The 26,361-nt window shown below is 38.8% G+C and overlaps 1 protein-coding gene across 1 annotated transcript in view; it reads left to right on the top strand.

Moving 5' to 3' along the window:
• The window catches only part of LOC150085929 (arylsulfatase B-like), a 167,309-nt gene that overhangs the window by 100,111 nt on the left and 40,837 nt on the right, over positions 1–26,361 (top strand). The window contains exon 7 of the mRNA XM_090373587.1: positions 25,719–25,845. Within this exon, the coding sequence (XP_090229713.1) occupies positions 25,719–25,845 (127 nt within the window). The remainder of the gene's footprint in view (positions 1–25,718; positions 25,846–26,361) is intronic.

The following is a 26,361-nucleotide window of genomic DNA, read 5'->3' as shown; positions in this document are numbered from 1 at the left end:
CACTTCACTCTTAGAACCACCCTTATGTATGTGAGGTACACTGGCACTTTTCCAATCCAACAGAATTTCCCCAGAGTCTAGTGATGCTCGCATAATTAGCCTCAATGATTCAATGAACTCACTTGCTGCCTCCCTTAAGATTATAGGGTATATTCCATCAACTCCAGGAGCCTTTCTGGCCTGTAGGCTCGAAACGTTTTTCATTAAATAATCTTGTGAAATTTCAATATCATTAATTACATATTTTTCAACTTCGCTCCCACAATTTCCCATTGCCACAAAAGTTTTTTCTTCTGTAAATATTGATGCAAAATAACTGTTGAGTTCATCTGCAACGGCAGCTGGTGTATTATTATTATTATTAGCCACATGGTGCAAGGAAGCCTGAGGCTTATGCTGCACCGGCCAAAAATAAAAATTCCCAAATTACCCTGAGAGCTATCCCCTTTCCCTTACGTAAAGGTCCGATCTGGTTTGTCCTACTCTTCTTAGCATTTATATATGTGAAGAATTCCTTGTCCCCTCCTTTTTCGGAGCAATATGGCCTTAGTTGCTAATGCTCCTAAAAACCAAATAACATAACATAACAAACAAACCCCTCCTCTTTGCTCTGTTTGCTAGCGAATTCTCATAAACTGCCTTTGCCTGTTGAACCTTTTTTTGTGGCTGTATTACAGATCATCTTGTAGCTGTTATAGGCTTCAGTACTTTTTATTGCTCTGTAACTTTTCCATGCCACCTTTTTCTGCTCAAGTAATGTGGCAGCTTCACTATTCATCCAACTTGGAATCCTCCTCGTGGAGTATTTTTTTTAATGGTAAATATGCATTCAAGGCATCTGAGATTAATGTTTTAAAAGAATTTAATAACATATAACATTTAAAGCAACATTTATCATCATACATTGTATAATGAACTAGCATATTGTGTACTCCATTGTACATGAAGTTCACAATATGCTAGTTCTGTCATTGATAATACACAACTAATTTCAAAATTTCATTTTGCTCTTCACAGAATAAAGGATTTTCAGGCAGAAAATTTATTGATGGAAACTTATATGATTGTTTTGCTAATTAGATTATTCTACTTGCCAAATCCATTTACAAACTATGATACCTAGTATTAAAAATTATAAAAAAATTGTATATTTATATATGTTATGAGCAAAGCTTGAAATTAGGAACTTTACAATCTGTTTAGAGAAAGCTTGAAACAGTCAAGCCCAATAACATTAAACTTTAAAAGGTTTGAGTTGCTTCTTTGAATGTTTGTTTCTATTATTTTATTTTATTATTTTTGTAATATTCTGTGATGACATTTACAAAACTATTGCTCCACAATATTAAAAAAAAAAAAAAAAAGTGCCACAAGCAGGACATTTCTCAGGTTCTTTATGTGAATTGTGTGCGGTTTATGGGATTACACTCTATGGGATAGCACTGTGTGTGTTGATACAGTTGCTCAGCAGATATTATAATAATTTAAATTACTTTGGACTTTGTTTGACCTACGTTAGCTACTGCACTTTATCTAAATAGGTTGTGAAGTGTCTGCATTTCTGACTTTTGACTATTTTCACGCATAGACAGTATTATCCATTTATTGCACAACCTGTGGTCAGTGATTTGTAATGAGGTAACTGTGGCAGCAGTGGTACTTAAGTAAAAGTACAGCATTTATTAGTGCGGTTACATAACATTGATTCTTCTTGAGAAGAATGTGTTTATTTTGGAACATTACTCTGGATATAAATATAATATCCCCAGGGGTTCACATCTGGTGAGTATGGGCTTGGCACACCCAGGGTCCTGAACTGGATATCATCATTCTTTTCTTTCTTGGTGATTCCCTTCTACTTCTCTCTCTCTCTCAGGGTAAGTCAGAAATTTTTTTTTTTTTTTTTTTTGCTTGGTGTAGCATAAGCCTCAGGCTTCCTTGCACCATATGGCTAATAATAATAAAATAATAATAATATATATAATTATAAAATCTTTTCAGTGATTGATCTGCAATTCCATAAATCTAGCAGCAGGTTTGATTTTTGGCATTTTGAATGAATGTTATGACTGTGCATATTGTAGATTTTTTATAGCAAAATTTAACTGTTATGTTGCACATTCAAAGAATATACTCTAATCCAAAGTCATTGATGGCATGAACATTAAAATAAAACACTTTTGACATTTTCCTGTGCCAATTTATTGTAATAACATGATGATTTCAATGGCTGAAGTCACGTTTTAGGTTGAATTTATATAAGGAGTTCTACAGCAGACACAGCAGTACTTATTTCCATAAGCAACCAATAAAACTATAGTTGTGAAGAACCTTTAGTTTTATTGGTTGATTGGAGCAATAATAAGCATTGCCATGTCTGCTTATGAACCACTTGTGTGAATGCAGCCTTACTGTCTGAAAAATTAGAATTAATGAATATGCAGTGTAGCTACTAATAATATTCTTCTTGTATGCATGTGCATGTAGGCAAATGCATATAATCTGATGTCTAATAATGACCATCTAAATTAATACTAAGTTAAACACATGCTATGTATACAATATAATATAATATCATATCATATCATAGCAGAGAAGTTGTGTCATGTGACATCTCACTGGATGCTAATCACACTACTGCTTGCTTCAATCCTGCACTACTTCAGCTTTCCAGCTATCTCAGATTATTTAGCATCTAGAACAGCGTTTTCCAAACTGTTCTGCGGAACACTAGTTTTCTGTGAGAATCTTAATTAATAATTTTAAAAAAATAATAAAATAAATTTTGCATATTTTTAGCATATGCTACTTTGTATCATTCTAATTGTTAACATTATTTTTTTCGGTTATTAATAAACTTTACTGGCATCGACTAATAATCAAATAGACCACAAAACACTTTATTTTGGTGGGCTTTGCATAGAGCAGTATGCGTGGAGGTAATGACATCTACAAAAAAGTAGCAATATAGTGATCCAATATGCCATTGGTATGCAATTTAGCCTAGAGTACACAGGGGGACGCGAACCAATATCATGCATCATTCGGGTGGATGAAACAAAGTAGCCTTCCACTGACAAGTTTTTGCATGTGTACGTAAGCATAACTAAACTCACTTCCTTGCATAAATATTTTTTTGATAATTATCAGTATTTTGAAATATTATTATTAAAATAAATGACCATGGATTTGTGGTTGAAAAAAGGAACTTTAAAACAAGAAGCAAGTATTTCTAGTAGTGCAACTGTGGTCGATGAAAATGAACACAATATTGTCACACTCTTCAAAGTGAGGATGAACAATCTCAACCTTTTGAACCTCAAAAATCCAAAGTGAAAAAAGCAGGAACCAACTAATAAAAGACCAAAATGAAAGTATGATGACAGTTATTTGAATTTCGGCTTTACATGTGTTGGAAATAAAGATGCTCTTGGTGCACAGTTGCATCGTATGTAATAAAATATTAGCAAATGATTCTTTGGATCCTGCTAAACTTGTGTTCCGTAAATACACAAGTGTTCCACAAATATATTGCAAGATGAAAGTGTTCCGTGACTAAAAAAGTTTGAGAAATGCTGGTCTAGAGTACGCCTGTGGTAAATGCATTCTTTGCACTCATACTGCATTCATCATGGCACTGTACCATATTTCTTATGTTTTTACTAGTTCATTGTATTCTCTGGTTTATTCTATGTTTAATACAGCTTTAATGTATGAGTACTCTAATCTGGTTATGTTTCGCATCACAATATGTGCACAACTTACTTTTTTATTTTATCTCAAGACTGTCAAAGCGATGCTGGAAGCAGGCAAAATTTGTTGCTGTCATTTATGAGTATGGTGCAAGCACAGTCAGTGTCAGCTTGAATGATGCCCTGCAGAAGAAACTTTCTTAAGAAGCATGTAAAATCTTAAGGCAGGTGTAATGTTGATCCATTGGTGTGACATAAGCACTGGGAAAACAAAAATCAGGTAGGATTGCGTTATAGGCCTAATGATTGTGATGTCTAATGAGCAACTGTACAGACATATAGAGTGAGCCAGTAAATCAGAATGTCTTATAATGGAAGACTTAACTTTTCAGGTATTGACTACACCTTGTAGGTTAGTTGCTCATACAGTAGTAATACTTTTGTGGATTTATTGGATGATTCCTTTGTACATCAGCTTGTAAGAGAAATAACAAGACAAAAGAAACTCTTGATCTTATTATCAGCAGTGATTTTTCTTCTATTAAGAATCTGCAGATAAAAGACCCACAAGGTGGCAATGATCATAATGTATTGATGTAGGATTTACTTGAAGATGTAACTACTGTCAAAGACAAGGGAAAAGGCTTTTGCTTTCGTAAAGGTAACTACAGCAGTCTGAGACAGTTTTTAAATTCTATGTAATGGAACCAAATGATGAAGTTACAAATAACAGATTCTAAAAGGGAAGAATTCAAAGATGTTAATCGTAGACGCTACTAGGCTTTTTATATTATCTAAGAGATACAGTCAAGGCATAGACCCAAATGGATGTCAGCCGAACTGATGAGACTTGTGGAAGTGAAGGAAAATGCATAAGATGCATATCAAGTGATACAAATGCCTACAGTTGCTATAAATTGGTCTGCAATCAAGTCACAAAGGAGGTTAAGCAAGTTAAGGCAAATTAACTTGCTTGAAGTCTCTGGCAAAGGATGCAATGAAAAACAGCAAAGATTTCTGTACTTAGAAAATACAGCTGCAAGTTACAGGCTCTGAAAAAAACGATAAGTTTTTGCTTTTTATTTACATAATTGTTATTTTATATTGTACTTAATACGTAGTCTTATAGTTCTAATTACGCTGGTTATTTTTATTTTAATTTGTATAAACAGTTTTTGTAGATATACGTAATACTTTATAAAACCGTTATTTCATTCGAATATTGCAGGCATTGTTTTTGTATATAGTGATAGGGAATTCAAATTTTAATTGAGGTAGTTAGGTAGCTCTAACGTATAATTATAGAAACAGTAATATGCTTCACTGTTTCTATTAAATAGTGTACTATTGACATTTAATTTAATTTAATTTATTGATCTTATTAATTTAAAATATCATGCCCCAAACTAGAGCAGCAAAGCAACGGGCACAAAGTGGCAGGAGTGCTGTGACTCGGGGAAGAACTGCGGGGGGGCGATTCTCCAACGCATCACAGCCTAAAAAAATGTGCAACTTGTGAAATGTTTGCCGAACTATCTGGAACGGAACATGATATTGCCATGGGGGATGTCTTTGTGTGTGCACGATGTAAGGAGTGTAAGGAAATCAGGCGACAACTCAGCGTTGTTATGGGCCTATATGAGAGTTTGAAGGACAGGGTGGATGCCCTCGAAAGATCTAAATTGAGGGGCCCATCAGGCTCTCAGCTGCCCACATCAACGCCAGAGCTTGCACTTGGTCATCACGCAACACAGCGGCAACCCCCAAGGCAGATTGCGCTGGTCCCAAAGGAACTAGTAGTTGTTGGTGACTCTATTGTCAGGGAAACGGGAAATATATTGTGTAAAAAGGATAGGTGGAACAGGACCAGGGTATGTCTGCCAGGGGCAAAGGTTGATGACGTTGTAGAGCAGATATCATCTTTTAAGGGCACAAAAGGTGATATAGTTGTACACGTTGGCACTAATGATATTAAGAGTAGGAGACCGGCAGAATTACTTAACAAGTACAGGTCACTGTTGAAAAAAAGCTGTGAAGTAGGGTTGAATTTGAAAGTGTCTGCAATTCTACCCAGACACGATAGGAGGGAGTATATGATGAGAGCCTTGTGGATCAATTCGGCCCTGGAAAGATTGTGCAGGGCTCAAGGGGTAGAATTTTTTTCAGCCTGGACTGTACTTGTTAACAGGAGAGATTGCTTCTACAGGGACGGGATACACTTAAATAGAAAGGGTGCAAGAATATTTGCTGATGCTATCGAGGCAGTGTTAGGTGGGTCGGAAAACTGATAGCTTGGAGGGATACAAGGACTAATAGTTTAACAGTAGCCGTAGGCAGAGGTGAAGGTGATTCTTGCACAACTTCTATTAGAATAAGTAGCGACCTGGAGCGAGGGGTTTTGGGGGTTTCAGGGACGGATGGCAGTCATCGTGAAACAGGTGGGTATATGGGATGTGTTAGAGTGGCTGGGAATAGGAATAGGTGCATGTATACTTGCATGTATACCAATGCTAGAAGTATAGTAAATAAATTTGATGAATTTTAAGTGTTGGTCAAGACATCAAAGGCGGATATTGTTGGGATATCAGAGACGTGGTGTCACCCAGATATAAGGAATGCCGAACTGGAATTTGGGGAGTACAATGTGTACAGAAAGGATAGAAGGATAGGAAGGGAGGAGGTGTTATGCTGTTAATAAAGAAAAATATAAAATCAAAAGAAGTGCATCCAGTTGACATAGATGAACAGTGCACTGTTGAGTCAGTTTGGTGTGACATAAGCACTGCGAAAGCAAAAATTAGACTAGGAGTGTGTTATAGGCCTAATGACTCGAATGAGTACAATGAACAATTGTACAGAGAAATAGAGTGGGCTAGTAAATCGGAATGTCTTATAATGGGGGATTTTAACTTCCCAGATATTGACTGGAACTTGTGGGTTGGGCACTCACACACTAGTCAGACTTTTGTGGATTTATTGGATGATTGTTTTCTGCAGCAGCATGTTCGAGAGGCAACCAGAGAAAGTAATACTCTTGATCTGGTTATCAGCAGTGATCATTCATGTATTAGGAATTTGCAGATAAAAGAACCACTAGGTGGCAGTGATCACAGTGTACTGACGTGAGATTTACTTAAAGATTTAATTACCATCAGGGGTAAAGGAAAGGGTTTTTGCTTCCGTAAAGGCGAGTACAGTGGTCTCCGACAGTTTTTAAATTCTGTACAGTGGGATCAACTGACGATGTTACCAACAGTAAATTCTAAGTGGGAAGCATTCAAGGAATTAATCGTGGAAGCTACTAAAAGTTTCATACCTATTAAGAAATATTGTTCAAGGTTTAGGCCTAAATGGTTGTCAAATGAACTAATGAGACTCCTAACAGAGAAGAAAAATGCATGGGATGCATATAAATTATCAAGCGACTCAGAAGCCTATGGCAGATATAAGTTAATCTGTAATCAGGTCACAAAGGAGGTTCGGCAGGCGAAGGCAGATTACGAGAAATCCTTGGCAAAAGATGCTAAGAAAAACAGCAAGGATTTCTTTACTTATATAAACTCTAAAAGGAAGGGGATGAATCTGATTGGTCCACTTGACATCGATGGTTCGACTGTTGATGATCCTGCTCAGATAGCAAACAAACTGAATGAGTATTTTGTATCTACATTCACACGTGAGGAATTATTAAGGTTTGAAAATGGCAGAAGGTTATCAAATTGTAGCAGGGTGCTTAATGATCTTGTAATAACTGAGAGCAAAGTGGAAGAGAAATTGTTGAAGTTAAACGTAAGAAAAGCACCTGGGGTGGATGGGATCTATCCAGTTATATTAAAGGAGGCGGCAAGGCAACTAAGCAAACCGTTAGCCATAATTATGAGAGCATCCTTGGACTCAGGGGAGGTTCCCACGGACTGGAGATGTGCAAATGTATCCCCAATTCACAAAGGGGGATCGAAGGGTGACACGAGTAATTACAGACCAGTTAGTTTAACTTCTGTTCCGGGTAAAATAATGGATTCGCTGGTTAAAGATGCATTGCAGGATCATCTAGACAAGACTGCAGCAATAATTCAGACACAGCATGGGTTTGTTAAGGGAAAGTCTTGTCTGACAAATTTGATAGGATATTATGATGTGGTTACAAAGGAACTGGATGCAAAAAACAATTTTGATATCATATATTTGGATTTCAGGAAAGCTTTTGACACTGTTGCGCATGGAAGACTATTGTACAAATTGGAGCAGAATGGTATTAAGGGTAAGTTGCTACAATGGATAAAAGGATGGTTAAGTGCGAGAAGACAGAGGGTGGTAATCAATGGGTGCTGCTCTTCTTGGACTAATGTTATTAGTGGAGTCCCACAGGGTTCGGTGTTAGGTCCACTGTTGTTTTGTATATTTATCAATGATATTGATGAAGGTATATCAGGCTTAATGTCGAAGTTTGCAGATGATACAACAAAGGTTGGCAGGGTTGTTAATGACAGTAATGGCAGTCTGCTACTGCAACAGGATCTAGATAATTTGGGCAGATGGGCTAAGAAGTGGCAACTGAAGTTTAACCTTGACAAATGCAAAGTACTGCATATGGGTAGAAATAACCCCAGAGAAACGTACCAACTGTGTGGTACTACACTTAAGGTGGTAGAAAATGAAAAAGACCTGGGAGTAATTGTGCAGTCAGATATGAAGTTCTCTGAGCAATGCAGACAGGCTGCCAGGGCAGGTCATGGGGTTTTGTCAATGATATATAGGAATTTTGCTAGCAGGGAAAAGGATGTGATTATCCCTCTGTATAAGGCAATGGTCAGGCCACGCCTTGAGTACTGCGTACAGGTCTGGAGACCTCATTTTAGGAAGGATGTAGATTTACTTGAGCGGGTGCAGAGAAGGGCAACAAGATTGTCGAGGGGAATGAAGGGATCCTCTTACCAAGAGAGGCTTAAGTTCTGCAAATTGCAGTGGCTGGAGACTAGGCACCTGCGCGGTGATCTGATTGAGGTATATAAGGCCTTGAATGGATTGAGCACGCTGAATTCTGATGGGATCCTTCCACTTGTTCAGATTACGAACCTAAGGGGGCATAAATTCAAATTAAGAAAAGACAGATGTAGAATAGATGTGCGGAAATTTGCCTTTAGCCAGCGGGTGGTTAATTGCTGGAACAAACTTCCATCTGTCGTTGTGGAAGTTGATAGGTTGAATAAATTTAAAGAGGAACTGGACAGGCATTTGGAGGGAATGGTGTGATTTTTTTTTTTTTTTTTTTGGCTGATGCTGCATAAGCTCATACATTTGCTTTCTTGCATCACATGCCACTACTACTACTACTACTACTACTACTACTACTACTTATGTAATGAGTAGAAAGAAGGTGTTGAATCACATTAGTCTACTTGATATCAATGGTTTAACTGTTAATGATCCCACTCGGGTTGCTGAAAAACTGAATGAGTATTTTTGCATCTACATTCAAACACAAGGAATTTTTTTTATGGATGGGGATGCCAGAAGTGAGTCATTCTGGTGGGGAGCTGAATGATTTTGTGATAACTGAGAGCAAAGTGGAGGAGAAATTGTTGAAGTTAAGTGTAAAAAGGCACCTGAAGTGGTTGGGTTGTTGTTGTTATTTGGTTTTTAGGAGCATTAGCAACTAAGGCCATATTGCTCCGGTGCGGTGGTCATTCCCTGACCTCTCCGCATGCTCCGTATTTGGTGGTGACGGGCTCGAACCCCGGTCTAATCAAGAAGCGTGTGCTACGCACTGCTGCTCCTTCCCACCTGGCTACGGAGGCGCCGAAGTGGTTGGGAACTGTCCAGTTATATTAGAGACAGCAAAAAGCAGTAAGCAAACCTTTAGCCATGATTATGAGAGCATTCCTTGATTCATAGAAGGTCCTTATGACTGGATATGTGCAGATATATCTCCAATTCACAAATTGGATCAAAGGGAGACATGAATAATGTCTCCCTTTGTGGGTTAGTTGCAGACCTGTTAGCTTCACTTCTATTCCAGAGAAAATAGTGGATTCACTGGTAAAAGAAGTAAGGCAATACCATCTAGACTGGAATGAAGTTGTACTGTAGTCACAGTATGAATTTGTTAAGCATCAATCTTGTCTGATGAATTTGTTAAGGAGTAATCTTGGATACTGTGATACAGCAACAAAGTAACTGGATGCAAAAAATAATTTTGACATCATATGCTTAGATTTCAGAAAAGCTGTTGTTATTTCTGCCCATTAAAGACTGCTATGCAGATTGGAGCAGTGTGGTATTAAGGGCAAGTTCCTGCTATGGATAAAGGGATGGTTGTGTGGAAGAAGACAGAGTGGTTATCAATGGGCACTGCTCTTCTTGGACTAATGATATTGGCAGAGTTCCCGTTGTTTCTACATCTGTTAATGATATTGATGAAGCATATTGGGGTTAATGTCTAAGTTTTCAGATGATATGAAGGTTGCAGGGTAGCTAATTACAGTAATCAGAGTATTCTACCGCAACAAGATCTAGACAAATTAGATCTTGTTGCAGTAGAATGAGTTTAGAAGTGGCAATTCAGTTTTAATATTGAGTATGCAAAGTAACTAAAATAGGGAGCAGCAATCCCAGATTAATATACCAGCTATGTGGTACCACACAAAGCAATGGTGAGGCCACATCTTGAACACTGCATACAGGTCTGGAAGCCTTATTTTAGGATAGACATGGATCTGTTGGAACTAATGCAATGAAGAGCAAAGGGATTGGTGAGGAGAGCAAAAGGGTGCTCTTACCAGGAAGGCATCAGTTTTTCAAATTGCAGCATCTAGAGACTACGTACCTGTGAGGAGATCTGATTGAGGTGTTTAAGGCCTTGAATGGGTCATACTAACTGCAATAAATACATCAACCCATATACTGAGTGATAACTGAATTATGACCACCCCTATGAAAACTGAATGCGACCCGTTGACCACATGAGGTACGAGAGTGCACAGTTAGTCGACCTACGTAGCATAAATGTGTCAGTGGTTCACCTTATTATAAAATTCTGAGCATGATGGGTAAAATGAATGATTTATTGGACTTTGATAAAGGACAGATTGTGGGTGCTCGACGCTGATGCCTCAATTTCCCAAAAGTTAAAGTGTACCAGACCGGCGTCAATGGTCAAACAATGACCCGATGGAAAAACTGCAAAGGTCAGCAAAAGGTTGATGTTAGAGATGAGCACCGAGTCCGATGACTCGTACAGGTAAACAGGTGCATAACTGTTGAAGAGTTGACTTCCCAATACAATATGGGTCAATCCTGAACAATATCTGGCATGAACATGTGTCGCATGTATGGGCTATACCAGCAGACGACCCCTATGGCATCCTCTCCTAACCAAGATTCATCAGTGTTAAAGACTCGCCTGGTGCAAAGAGCATGCAAGTTGGATGTTAGAAGACTGCAAGAAGGTGTGCTGGTCAGATGAGTCACGTTATTTACTCCACACTGTAGATGGTCATGCAAGGATTTGGCATAAACAACATGAGGCTCTTGATCCATCATGCATGGTATCAAAAGTGCAGGCCAGTGGAGGATTGGTTTGAGGAACACAGGTCTGACTTCCAGCATATCGATTGCCTCCAAACTCCACCGATATCAATCCCATAGAGCACTTGTGAGACACTATGGAAAGGCATATCAGGCATCTGGATACACCAATCACCTCCATACCTGCATTGCTGGGCCATTACATACAGCTTGGCCATACCTTCTGAACGCTTCCGACATCTTGTTGAATCAGTGTCACGTCAGATAGCTGCTGTACTGAGGGCAAAAGGAGGACCTACGAAGTATTAGGTAGGTGGTCATAATTCAGTGATCACTCAGTGTATATGACAAAGACTTTATTAAAATAAAATAAAATTAAATTAAATTAAACACAGGATAAAACTGTATATTTAATGTAAAAATAAAATACACATAACCATGGAGTTAAAATTGTTAAAAATAATAAATAGATTAAATTAAAAATATCATGGAATTAAAAGTGATAAAAACAATATCAAAGCATTCAAATGGCGACTGCCCCCTTTGTGAACACTGGAACTTCACTGCCATAATACATCTTTAAATAATTTCATCAGGACCATGGCTCTCGGTACATGTTACTGTAGGAGCATGGGAATTATCTTCAACATATGTATGGAAACTGGAAATGGCGTGGGAGTGTGCCAGGCAGAACTGTTCATCTTATCTAGGGATCACAGTCTTGAAGTGGGGATCAACGTGTACTCCCCCATCTCAATTAATAGCGTTATGTTCTAAAGAACAAATTCACAAGCTCTCTAACTATTTTTGTTTTTCCCATACCTATGTAAACAGTTATAATAGTTCTGGAGAAATCTGATGAAATTTGATGGTTTTCCTCCCAGAAGTGCTCAGCCACAGCAGATTTCTTATAATCAGCAAACTCTACTTTTATATCCTCCCCATATGATCTTTAAACCTGCATACTGACTCCCTGTATAACACTCACAATCTGGACATTTGATCTCATATAATTCCACTTGTATCCTTGATAGTTATAGGACCTTGACACAGCTGCATGCATTGTCTGCTCTGTTAGCTGTACACAGCATGTCTGAAAAGTCTGTAATATTTACTTGCATCCCCATTGAGCATAGTGTGAAGTGTGTGTTTATGGTATTGGAGTGGGATGCCACATTAAGGAAAAGGATGGAAGATATTTGCAGCAGTGTTGAATTATGTCTTTATTACTAGTACTACTATGTTGTACTAAGGTCTTATGTATAAGCAGGTTCACGTCATCACTATGGCTCTCCGTTAAGTACTATTGTTGCTAATTTAGCATTGGAAGGGCTGGATTTTTAATGGGTGTGTTCTCTCTATCTCTGTGTGCATGGAAACATGCTGTTGATAATACATTCACCATTATATGGAGGGAGAAATTCTGAAGTTCTCAATTTCCTCAATGGGTTCCCCCTTTCATTCAGTTTACCTCGGAGTTGGAAATGGAGGGTACCCTTCTTTTCCTTGATGTGTTGGTTTGTAGGGATGGCCTTGGAGTGAAGATGAAAGTGTATAGAAAACCAATGTGTTCAGTGACAATATACTCATTACAATATGGCACAAGCTATCACTCATAAATATAGCATAATTGGTTGCCTCGTGGATAGGACTTGGTCCCACTGCAGCACTTCTGATGATAGACTGGAGGAGATTAAATGTCACAGTACACCTCCAAAATCCCATAATATTTTGGACAAGTATATCTGGGAAGGGAACAAAGGTAGATAGAGGCATCACACGCATTGCTACTGTGTATATTCCTTACTATCTGAGCTTAACAGAATGGATCTCAAGAATATTACAAGACTGTAATATTCTAATATTTCAAATTTTTTCCGACCAATTGTCGAATCCCAAGAATTGACTTAACTCCAAGTGAAATTAACTTGCCATTTATTTTGACGAGAAAACAACATTTCTTACTTTCATCATAATCAACAAATCTCAAGGTCAGACTTTCACACTAACTTTTTATACACTAACTTTATTTACCAATTTCCAGGTCCAGATAATTTTTGTACACTAACTGTAATTTTTTTTAAAGAAGATTTAATCATACATGTAAAAAAACTATCAACTGGTTTGAGCTTGCTGTTTCCCAAGTGATACATTATCCTTGGATTACTGCTACCCTGATGCTGATGCAAGACAGTAAGCATTAATATTAGCATTAATAGAGGAATATGATGCAAGAAAGCAAGCTTATACAGCATCAGCCAAAAAAAAATAAAAATTCCCACTTCACACATTCATTCACTCCAAAACTTTGTGCAGTTCTTCTTTGAATTTATTTACGCTATTAACTTCCACAATGATAGATGGAAGATTGTTCTAGCAATCAACCACCTGCTGGTTAAAGGCAAATTTTTGCATATCTATTCTACAATTGACTTTCCTCGATTTGAATTTATTCCCTCTCAGGTGATTAATGTGAGCAAAAGGAAGAATCCCATCAGTATTGAGCCTGCTCAAACCATTCAAGGCCTTATACACTTCAATCAGATCACCTTGCAGGTGTCTGGTCTCCAGATGCTGCAATTTGTAGAACTTTCTTGGTAAGAGCACACCTTTGTTATCCTCACCAATCTCGTTGCACCTTCTCAGTACTCGTTCCAGCAGATCAACATCCTTGGTAAAATAAGGCCTTCAGACCTGTATGCAGTACTCAAGGTGTGGCCTGACCATTGCCTTATGGCCCCGGGTGCCAAGCGTTATAGTGATCAAGCGATTCCCTGAGTGATTTCTAGAGCGTTTTTATCAAAGCTACAGTTATATTCATTTGTAAAAATTTTCTTACGTTCCCATTAATTATTTATTAACTTAGTATTACGAATTGTAACTAAGTTACAGGAAGGAAAACCACCTTTCTTTTTTTCCATTACACTAATTACTAACCTTTACACCGCTTGGTCACTCTAGCAGCACTGCTCCTGCCTCCCCATGGCGGGGCTGGTAACCTGGGAGAAGAAATCCACTCTCCCAGGGTTGAAAGGAGCAAAGATGGAAAACAGTTCCTTTTCACCTTTAGAGCCCTCGAGCTCAAGACTAGAAAATGACTATTCTCAACCAAAGAGGTTGAAAACAACCCCACAAGAGGAAATACCAGCATTCCTCATACTGCATTCTCTATCAGAGCTGCCTCTGAGTAAACTATCCTCATTCCTTGTCCAAAAGTGCATCGAGTCTGCTGCAGGTTCACCAAAAACAGTAAAGCAGCTCCAGTCTTGGGATCTTCTAGTAGAGACCACGAAATCCCAGCATTCCAAAAAATTATTAAACATGACTACTTTTGGCGGACAACCAATAAAAGTTACTCCCCACGCCACCCTAAACTCCTCGAAGGGAGTAATCGCAGAATGGGACTTGTTAACTGTATCAGAGGAGGAGATAGTTCAAGAGCTATGTAAACAAAAAGTCATACAAGCAAGGAGAATTATGACTCGAAAAGAGGGTGTTCTTGGTCCCACTAGGAGCATAATTCTCACTTTCAGCTCTCCCATCCTACCATCATCTGTTAAAGCAGGCTATCTCCATTGCCATGTCTGTCCTTACATCCCAAACCCAATCAGGTGCTACAAGTGCCAAAAATATGGACACTCCCAAACTGCATGTCGAGGTGAGTCAGTATCTCCAATTTGTGGATCGAAGGAGCACAATCAAACTGAATGCACTGCTACTACTTCTGTTTGCCCAAACTGTAAGGGTGATCACCCAGCTTTTTCCAAAGGTTGCGAACTTTGGAAGCAAGGAAAAAAAATCCAGAAATATAAAGTTGAGAATAAAGTGACATATTCAGAGGCGAGAAGGCAAATACTAAAAACAGATCCAAAACGTACATATGCAACGGCTGCTAAACAATTTCAGTCAATAGGTACACAAACTGATGTTGCCGTTCCCCCAAATATGTCTATCGCTCTCTGCCCCCAAACAGTGTCCTTCGCAACAAAAAACTGAACAAGCCTGTAATACCCCAATTACCATTCCAGCTAATGTAAACCCAGCAAAACAAAAAGTTACAGAAACCATGGTACTGAAACCACCAAATTCAACCAGAATGGATATTGACCAGCACAATGACTTGGAAGATGCCATATTAGAACTTCATGCGACTGATGAGATGGACGTAACACGTCCCTACTTTCCAAAGAAAGACAAAGGAAAATCAGATCAATGGAAACAAGTCACAACTAAAGAGCAGTCAGAAACAAAAACAAACAAAACCACTTAATGGAAAGAATTCTTCAATGGAATTGTAGAGGGTTTCACAGTATAAAAGATGATATATGTGATCTCATCCACCGTTATGATCCAGCAGGCATATCCCTACAGGAAACTTATTTAAATTCACAAGTGTATCCTACTATAAAAGATTACTCTATCTTTAGAAGAGATAGAAATATCGACTCGCCAGCCCGTGGAGGAGTAGCGGTTCTTATAAGAAACAATGTACCATCCAAACATATCGCTCTTCAGACTCCTTTTGAAGTAGTGGCAGTGCGCATTGAAATTGGCATCACTCTTACAATAGCATCTATATATATTCCTTCTAATTTCTCATTTTCTTCAGATGACCTAGAAAATCTAATAGAACAGCTACCCACTCCTTTCTGCTTAGTTGGAGACTTTAATGCTCATCATCCGATGTGGGGATCTCCAACAATTGACAAGAGAGGCAAGTTAATAGAATTCCTTCTGGACTCTTATCAACTTACCCTCTTGAACACTGGTGAACCCACCTATATTCATGTTTCGAAAGGATCCATGTGCGTAATAGACCTGTCAATCTGTTCTCCCTCCGTATATAGTATTATGGAGTGGTCTGTTCTTGAAAATCCACTAAACAAACAGTGATCACCTTCCGATTCTCTGCAAGCTGCAAACACGGGTAAACTCTCCTTCACTACGTCGCTCCACTTGGAAATTTCATAGGGCACACTGGCATGAATATGCATCTCATGTGCAGTTAGACAATAAAATAATCCAATCTCAAACCATAGACAGTGTCACAGAACATGTAACTAATCAAATATTACAAGCTGCTACCTCTGCAATACCAAAATCTTTCCCGGGGAAACGGAAACATAGTAATTACTGGTGGAATCAAGATTGCACACAGCCAAACAGTACAAAAATAGAGCTTGGAATTTATTTTGTAAATTTCCCACAACCCAATCTAATTAACTTTAAAAGACTGAAAGCCAAGTTCTGCCAAATAAAACGAAAAGCAAAGAAAGATGCCTGGATTAGCTTTTCCTCGAGCATATACAAGGATTCAGACAGCAGAATTATCTGGAGGAAAATACAAACGCTTAATGGCAAATACGTACAGTCCCCAGCTACAATACTAAACTGGGAAGGGAAAGAGTTGTCATCCCCGGGAGAAATAGCAAATGCCTTAGCGGAATCATTTGCCAGTATATCAGCAATAGCCTCCTACAAACCAACCTTTCAGCGAATTAAAAAAACTGCAGAGCAGCATAAGATTAATTTTTCCATGAGAGTTTCACATCCATATAACAAGCCATTCACATTAACAGAACTTTTTGGAGCACTCAATAAAACATCAAATAGTGCTGCTGGTCCAGATGGGATCTACTATACAGGGTGTCTCAAAAATATTGGTACAAACGTTTAGGGGGATATAGGTAACATCTAAAGGAATGTGAATCGTATTGGAACCCATAACCGGAAACATCACGGGAAAGTAGTAGCAGAGACACAAGAAGCAGAAATGACACAAGACAGTAATTAGTGGCAAACATTTATTTCACATAATATTAACAAAGGAGTACGAGATGAATGCATTTCATGATGTTACAACAAATGCTTGAAGGTTCCACCATGGGACGCGATGCATGCATGACACTGACGCAGCATGGATTGGCGGACACGGTCAAATACACCTGGAGTTTCTTTGACAGTAGCAGCAGCGCAGATGAGTCTCACCACGAGCTCCATTTCCGTCTCCACAGGTGATTCATACAAGATAGATTTGAGGGCCCCTCACAGAAAGAAATCAAGGCTCGATAAATCAGGTGAGCGTGGGGGACCAGGCAACGGGTCCACCACGGCCAATCCATCAACACCCAAAACACCTGTTAAAATGGTCACAAACACACCATCCATAATGTGGAGGCGCATCGTCATGCTGAAACCAAATGTTGCGTCTCACATTTGCTGGAACATCGGCAAGTAACCCTGGTAGAACTTGTTCAAGAAAGATCCTATATTTAGTGGAGTTCATGCGGGATGGTAACAGGTATGGGCCAACTAAGCAGTCACCGACCATACCTGCCCACACATTTATTGCGAAGGGATGTTGTGCTGCATGGGGGTGCACACCGTGTGGGTTGTCGTGAGCCCACACATGAGCATTGTGCTGATTGAATAAGCCTTCCCGAGTGAAATAAGCCTCATCCGTGAACAAAACATAGGCTGGAAAATTCAAGTCTTGAACACTTTCTTGGAGAAACCACTGTGCAAAAGCCACACGTGCAGGATGATCTTGGGGGAGCAGTAACTGAACCCTTTGGAGATGAAAGAGGTGGAAGGAATCGTTGTACCAGACACACTGTACACTGCAATGAGACACTCCTAAGGCAACGGCATGTGTGCTGGTAGTAGGATTATTCTGGACGGCATTCAACACACTTTTTTCCATGGTGGGAGTTCGTGTCGAACGTGGTCTGTACTACTTCTGTTACTACTACGCACTACTTCTGTTACTTCTAAATGACCCATCATCGCACAAATTTTGATGCACACGCGCAAACAAACGGTGGTCCGGTACATGTGTGTCTGGGAAGCATTCTCCATAAATTCGTTGAGCGGCTCATCCATTGCCCTCTGCTAATCCATACACTAGGTGCATGTCTGCCAGCTCACAGTTCGTATATCGATGCATGCTCTTCGTGCGGCGACTACTGCTTGAATGAGTAAACCAGAAATTTTTCCTCTCATGAACTGATGAACAGCGCCGTCTACTGACTTACGGTGACGTTTCCAGTTATGGGTTCCTATGCGATTCACATTCCTTTAGATGTTACCTACCTCCCCAAAATGTTTGTACCAATATTTTTGAGACACCCTGTATAATGTTAAAACAACTGAATAACAGAGCAAAAAGATCATTGTTAAACTATTACAACCAAATATTCTTAGAAAATGCTTACCCAATCTTCTGGTGTCACTCAATAGTTCTAGCCTTGCCAAAGCCCGGAAAGGATCGTACTTTTCCACATAACTATAGGCCAGTTTCACTGACCAATTGTTTAGGCAAAGTCCTGGAAATAACGGTTCACAGGCAGTTAATGTGGTTCCTGGAAACTAACAACTTGCTAAATAGTAATCAGTACGGGTTTCGAAAAAAACCGTTCCACCTTAGACGTAATGATAAAAGCAGAGGCAAATATACGTAATGCCTTCATAAGGGGACAGCATCTGGTCATGATTAATCTAGATATTGAGAAAGCCTTCGATACCACCTGGCGATATGGTATTCTTCAAGATCTTCATTCTTTCGGCTTGAGAGGTCATCTACCCCAATTTATATAAAGCTTCCTATGCCATAGAACTTTTCAGGTCAGATACATGAATAATTCATCCAAAACATTTGAACAAGAGGAAGGTGTACCACAGGGTTCCATTCTTAGTCCAACATTATTTGCAATAAGAATCACCAACATGACAAGGGATGTACCAAATACAGTACAATCGTACATGTTTGCCGATGACCTCATTATCTCTACTCAATCCCAGACTATGAACACCACCGAAAGGCAACTTCAAATTGATATAGCTAGAATAGAATCATGGGCATTGCGGAATGGTTATTCCCTAGCAGAAAAGAAGTCTACTGCTATTCATTTCTGTAAAAAATGGAAACTACATCCGGATCCAGAAATATTTTTAAAAAACAGCCTGATTCTTGTCACTAGCAATTTCCATCTGTTGGGGTTACATTTAGATAATAAACTTAATTTTGCTTCCCATATGGCATACCTCCGGAATACTTGTCTTAAAAAACTGAATATCCTAAGAGCTGTCTCTGCTATTTTCTGGGGTGCTGACAGAAGCTCTCTCCTACATCTCTATAGAGCGTTAATAAGAACGCGCTTGGATTATGGAGCACTTGTCTACGACTCCACCAGGAAAAGTTCTCTATTACGTCTAAACACCATCCAGCATAGTGCCCTTAGGATAGCTGTTGGAGCCTTCAGAACATCTCCTGTTCACAACCTGTATATTGAGGCAAACGAATCCCCTCTGCATCTCAGGAGAAAAATTTTATTGTTTAATTACGCAGCAAAGATTGGAAGTACTCCAGCCCACCCCAGCTGGCAGTAGCTGTGTGATCCTCAACACACCCTGCTATATCACAATAAACCTAATGAAAACTACCCCACAGGGATTCAACTGCAAGAACTCATGATCAGTTGGAAAATTAACTTTAAGAATATATTACAAGACCTTGCTACTCCTGAACCTCCCTGGACTGAATTCATACCTCTCTGTGACAATTTCTTTTCAAGATGGGGAAAATCCTCCCTGGCAAATACCAACTTTCAACAGCTACATAAATTGCATTCTTTGGAAAACTCAGAGAAAGTTCATATCTATACCGACAGCTCCAAAACAGATACGGCTGTTGGTGCAGCAGCAGTTTCCACCACTTTCTTAACAGCTTCCTCTCTTCCCACTGAATGCAGTATCTATACTGCAGAATTATTTGCAATAAAACTGGCTCTAGATAACATAAACAAATATCATATCAAACAATCTCTGATATATACAGACTCTTTAAGTGCAATCAGTGCCTTTCAATCTACCTTTCCTCCCTCTCATCCCATTCTTAAAGAGATCCTTTCTAAATTATTTTACCATCAAACAGCCAACTACAAGGTTACCTTCTGCTGGATTCCTGGTCATGTCGGCATCCAAGGTAATGATCGTGTGGATGAGGCTGCTAAACATCCCAACTCTGGATCTTACAGTCAACTGAAAGTTCCATACACAGACTACAAATCCATTATTAAAAAAACATGTTGGAAACAATGGTCTCACCTCTGGCAATCTCAAACCAATAATAAACTGTTCCAGATAAAAAAAAGAGCCTCAACTGTGGACATCTAGTTTTAGAAGAAACAGGCAACAAGAAGTAATTCTGACAGGGCTTCGCATCGGTCATTCACATCTAACTCATCTGCATTTGCTTTTGGGAGAGACTCCTCCTCAGTGCTTCTTTTGCCAGTCGCACCTAACAATAAAACATATTCTCATTGAGAGTCCCCACCTTTCCTCTGTCTGAAATTCCAGCTTCAGCTCCCTCTCCAACTTGCAGGAACCCTTAACCTTATCACATATTCTTGGTAATGAAGCAAATTTCAAGGATCTGTTTAAGTATTTAAAACGCATAAATTTATATAATAGCATCTAATCATAACATGAAATCAGTGATACCCAAACCATGAACAGCACAATATGGCCCAAGAGGCCCTTGTGCCAAAAACTTTAAATTCAACAACAACCATTGCCTTATACAAAGGGATAATCACCTCATTCCTCAAACAAAATTTCTGTATATCATTGAAAAGACCCCATGAGCTGCTCTATCAGCCTGTCTGCACCGCTCACAAAACTTCATATCAGACTTCACAATTACCTGCAGGTCTTTTTAATTTTCTACTACCCTGAGTGTAGTACCACACAGTTGGTACATTACTCTGGGGTTACTGCTACCCACCCATATGCAGTACTTCGCATTTGTAAATGTTAAACTTCAGTTGCTACTTCTCAACCCATCTGTCAAACTTTTCTAGATCCTCTTGCAGTAGCATACCTTCTTTACTGTCAGTAACAACCCTGCCTACCTTCTTATTGTCTGCAAATTAGGCATTAAGCCCGATGTACCTTCATCAATATCATTGATAAAGATAGAAAACAACAATGAGCCCAACCCTGGGCAACTCCAATAATATCATTAATTCATGAAGAGCAGTGTCCATTGATAAAACCCTCCCTGTCTTATCCAACTCAATCATCCCTATATCCACAGCTGCTGCTTCTGCTGCTGCTATATCCACAGCAGCAACTTACCCTTAATGCCATACTGCTCCAGTTTGTATAGCACTTTCATGTGCAACAGTATCAAAGGCTTTCCTGAAATTGTGGTATATGGGATCCCAATTATTTTTTGCATCCTGTTCCTTTGTGACTACATCATAGTATCCAATCAAATTAGTCAGACAAGACTTCCCTTTGGCAAACCCATGCTGTGTCTGAACTATAACTGCAGTCTTGTACAGATGATCCTACAATACTTCTTTAACCAGTGACAATTTATTTTCTCCAGAACAGAAGTTAAACTAACAGCTCTGTAATTATTCATGTCCACCTTTGTGAATTAAGAATACATTTGCGCATCTCCAGTGCGTGAGGGACCCCCCAGAGTCCGAGGATGCTCTCATAATTATGACTAGGGTTTGCTTACTTTCTTTGGTGCCTCCTTTTATATAATTGGGTAGAACCCATGAATCACAGGTGCCTCTCTTATGTTTAACTTCAACAATGTCTCCTCCTCTTGCTCTCAGTTATTACAAAATCATTTAGCTCCCTACCTGTTAGAGTTTGATAAAATTCTGTCCTCCACTTCCCTGCAGAATTCCTCATGTGTAAATGTAGGTGCAAAATGTGTGCAAAATTCTGTTTTTCTTTGCATCCTTTGCCAAAGATTTCTCGTAATCTGCATTTGCTTGCCTAACCTCCTTTGTGATTTACAGACTAGCTTATATCTACCATAGGCTTCTGTGTTGCCTCATAATTTATTAGTTCATCTGACTCATTAGTTCACGAGTCGCATTAGTTCATCTGACATCCATTTAGGACTAAACCTTCAACAATATTTCTTAGTTGATATGAAAGCCTAGTAGCTTCCAAGGTTAATTCCTTGAATGTTTCCCATTTAAAATTTGCCGTTGGTAACATCATCAGTTGGGCCCACTGTATAGGATTTAAAAACTGTCTCAGACCACTGTAGTCATCTTTATGAAAGTAAAAACCCTTCCCTTTACCCCGATGGTAGTTATCTTTAAGTATATCCCACATCAGTACACTGTGATCACTGCCACCTATTGGTTCCTTTATTTGCAAATTCTTAATGCACAAATAATCAATGCTGATAATCAGATAAAGAGTATTACTTCCTCTGGTTGCCTCTTGAACATGCTGCGGTAGAATGCAATCATCCAATAAATCCACAAAATCTTGCTAGTGTGTGAGTGACCAATACACAAGTTCCAATCAATATTTTGGGAAGTTAAAATCCCCCATTATACGACTCTCTGATTTACTGGCCCACTCTATTTCTCTGTGCAGTTGTTTATTATACTCATCAGGGTCATTAGGCCTATAACACACTCCTACTCTCAATTTTGCTTTCCCTGTGCTTAGATCACACCAAACTGACTCAACATCGCACTGTCCATCTATGTCAACTGGATGCACTTCCTTGGATTTTACGTGTTTCTTAACTAATAGCTAAAATAATTAAATGCACTTGGCATAATACTTTAAGAGTTAATATCTATATAATATCGGTGTTTAGATACACCATAGACACTCTTAAAAAACTACAAAGTAGTTGTTGTGGGCATCATTTGCTCTTTCTCATATTGTGCTCTGCCTTCACAACGAGTTGCCGAGGAGGGATTATGCTATTAACTAATAGCACAATCCCTCCTTTCTTCCTGTCCAGTCTATCCTTTCTGTACACATTGTACTTCCCCTATTCCAGTTCTGCACTGTTTTTATCTGTGTAACACCATGTGTCTGATATCCCAACAATATCTGTCTTTGATGTCTTGACAACCACTTCAAATTCATCAAATTTATTTACTATACTCCTAGCATTGGTGTACATGCAAGTACATACATGGACTTGTTCCTACTTTTAGTTACCTATATATTTGCTTGTTCCATAATGACTCCAACTTGTCCCTGAAATCCCCAGCATCTTGCTTTCTAGGCTGCTGCTGCTCAGTCTAATAGAAGCAGTGCAAAAATCACTTTCACTTCTGCCCACGACTTCTGTTAATCTATTAGTCTGTGAATCCCCCCAAGCTAGCAGTTTTCCGACCCACCTAATACTGCCTCGATAGCATCAGCAAATATTCTTGCACCCTTTTTATTTAAGTGTGTGCCATTCCTGTAGAAGCAATCTCTCTTTCTGTTAACAAGCACAGACCATGCTGAGAAAAATTCTACCCCACGAGCCTTGCACAACCTCTACAAGAGCCCGAATTGATTGACAAGGCTCTCATCATATACTCCCTTGTATCGTTTCTGCGCAGAATTGCAGACACTTTAAAATTTGGCTCCTCCGTAGCCAGGTGGACAGGAGCAGCAGTGCGTAGCACACACTTCTTGATTAGACCGGGGTTCAAGCCCGTGACCACCAAATACGGAGGATGCAGAAAGGTCAGGGAATGACCAACGCATATCCCCGGAGCAATATGGCCTTAGTTGCTAATGCTCCTAAAAACCAAATAACAACTTTCAAATTGAACCCTAACTCATGACCTTTTTTTTTTAACATTGACCTGTACTTGTTAAGTAAATCTGCAGATCTCCTGCTCTTAATGTCATTAGTGCCAATGTGTACAACACTATCACCCTTTGTGCCCTTAAAAGATGATATCTGCTCTACAACATCATCAACTTTTGCCTCTGGCAAATATACCCTGCTCCTATTCCACCTATCCTTTTTGCACAATATGTTACTCATCTCCCTGACAATAGATTCACCGACAATAATTAAATATTCCCAGATATGCTCCTATATTTAAGAGTAGCTGTCATTGAGCTGCCTAACACAAGTAAAGAAAAGAGTCGATTTCAAATAAAAAACTTTGTTTGCATTTAGACCTCTTGTGTTTTATAAGTGTGCTGTATAGAATGTATCATCAAAGTATAAGCAAATATTGCAGGTATACACGAAGGTGTATAGGGCTAAAGAGGTATACACGAAGCTACAGAAGTGTTATTTGCAGTTGTTATGTCATGCAGTAATTAGTTAAAAAATTTGAATGCTGAAAAGTGGTGGGGTGCCATAAGTATTCAAAGTATTCTTCTATTATAGGCAGTCTCCAGGGTTTCCCTTATATGTCGCTGATGCATTTCCCAAGGCCACCAAGTGTGTGTAAGTGTGTATAGTATGTGTGGGTTCTATTGAGTGTTGATTGTCGGCGCCTGGCGACTTTGCAGCCAGGGGGCAGGGAACACCTGGTTCCCTGCCCCCTGGGAACACAATCAATATTATCCCACACAATTTCCTAGTGGGATAAACAGCTGTCAAACTAGCAGCACCAAAAGAGTTGCCATACACCCAGTGACAATAAACATAGGGTTACCTTACCCTCATTAATTTAGAATCCAACCAGGATGATGTCCAATCAATCTCATTCTAAAACATTAAGTTAACTGTAGTATCATCCAACTATGAAAAAAGAAGACTTGATGTAATATTATAAGATCTAAAAGTTTAAATTAAACTACATCAATCTGCAACCCAGTCAGATAAATCTGAACAATTCCAGATTACCATAAAACAGCATATGACTTGGCGTACCAGAGCTTCTCAACATTCTGAGATCTCCACCTATAACAATGTTCATGACAAGAGCAGCTAACCCAGCCAATGTTGATTGTCCAGAAAAATTGTGATTTTCAGCATTTTCAGCAAATTCTGAAAATCACACAGGAGGTCTGGGAATATATAGAAATAATTGTCAGTGCAGATACTATACTCACTTGTTTTCACTTGGTACCACACCCAAAGGTTTCCATCTGATTGAAAAACTTGGGCGTGGCACCTACTTGGAGAATATTTTGAAAAGAACCAAACCATCTGTATATTTTTGATAGTTAGGGCTTGATTGTTGTGGTGTGGTGTTGGGACAATAGCTTTTTGTAGATAGCACTTTATCAAAGGAGTTGTAGTTGCATTAATAATGGCATTATCCCAACACTGTGCAAGATCTTATGTTTTTGAATAACACAATGACCTCCATCACACACACTTCAGCATGTGGTTTGCATGCTTTGGGAATAATAATGCAACACTGATGGACTGCCAACTTAGAGTCCTGATCTGAGAACCACTATAGGATGAATTGAAAAATCATGAGAGCTCATCCATGAAGGAAGACTGGTGAAATATTTTTGTCAGTGCAGTGCATTGATTGGTCAAAAATATTCCTCAAAGACTGCAGTGCTATATTTTAAGACCAAAGGAGGCCCTGTACTATATAAAAATCTGACCTATAAACTGTTGTCTTATTTCTCTTAATGTCTCATAATATAGTAGTATTTATGAACTTTTAAAAGTTTTTTTCAAAGATACAATTATTTGATTTAATTAATTAAAATTTAATTAATTAATTTCTTATTTTTAATAAATAGCCACTCTTCCTGTATATTGCTTATCAAGCTGTCCATAGTGGAAATCCATATGCACCTCTTCAGGCTCCTCCAAAATATATTGCTAAATTTTCTCATATACAGGATAGAAACCGTAGAATATATGCTGGTAAGTAGACAATTTTAAATGTTATTGCTGTAGTTTTTAATTGTTATACAAGTATTTCCAGCTTAAATATCACTGGATTGTCAAGTATTGCACAGATAGAATTGCTGATACTATCAGAAGAGAATGAGTTGTTATTGATTTTACAACTCATCAGCATTATAGGCCATATTGATTATTGTATTATGTATTTTGTATTAAAGTGTGTTTACAAGTCAATTTGCATAATGCACAAACTGAAAACCCATAGGAACTTATGAGGTACTCTCCATCTGAGATCAACTAATCACAGCCTTGATTGAAGACTTTTTAATTCTTTTAGAGGATGAAAAAGTTTTCCTGTTAGAGGAATCTTTTTTAATGATTCCTCTTACTGGATTGGAATCCAGAACTTTCTAAACAAGTGGCAAAACTACTATTCTCTCAAGGAGGACAAAAGAAATGAGTAACTATCTAAGCAGGTAAAGTTATATAAAGAGAAGTATTGTTTACTTATAAGGTAACATCAGCTCAAGTCAA

This window comes from Mastigoproctus giganteus, chromosome 5, assembly GCF_048544385.1.
Source record: "Mastigoproctus giganteus isolate SK-2022 chromosome 5, ASM4854438v1, whole genome shotgun sequence".
NCBI classification, from domain to species: domain Eukaryota; kingdom Metazoa; phylum Arthropoda; class Arachnida; order Uropygi; family Thelyphonidae; genus Mastigoproctus; species Mastigoproctus giganteus.
Note: the sequence above shows the minus strand (reverse complement) of the source record. Positions and strands in the feature narration are given on the sequence as shown.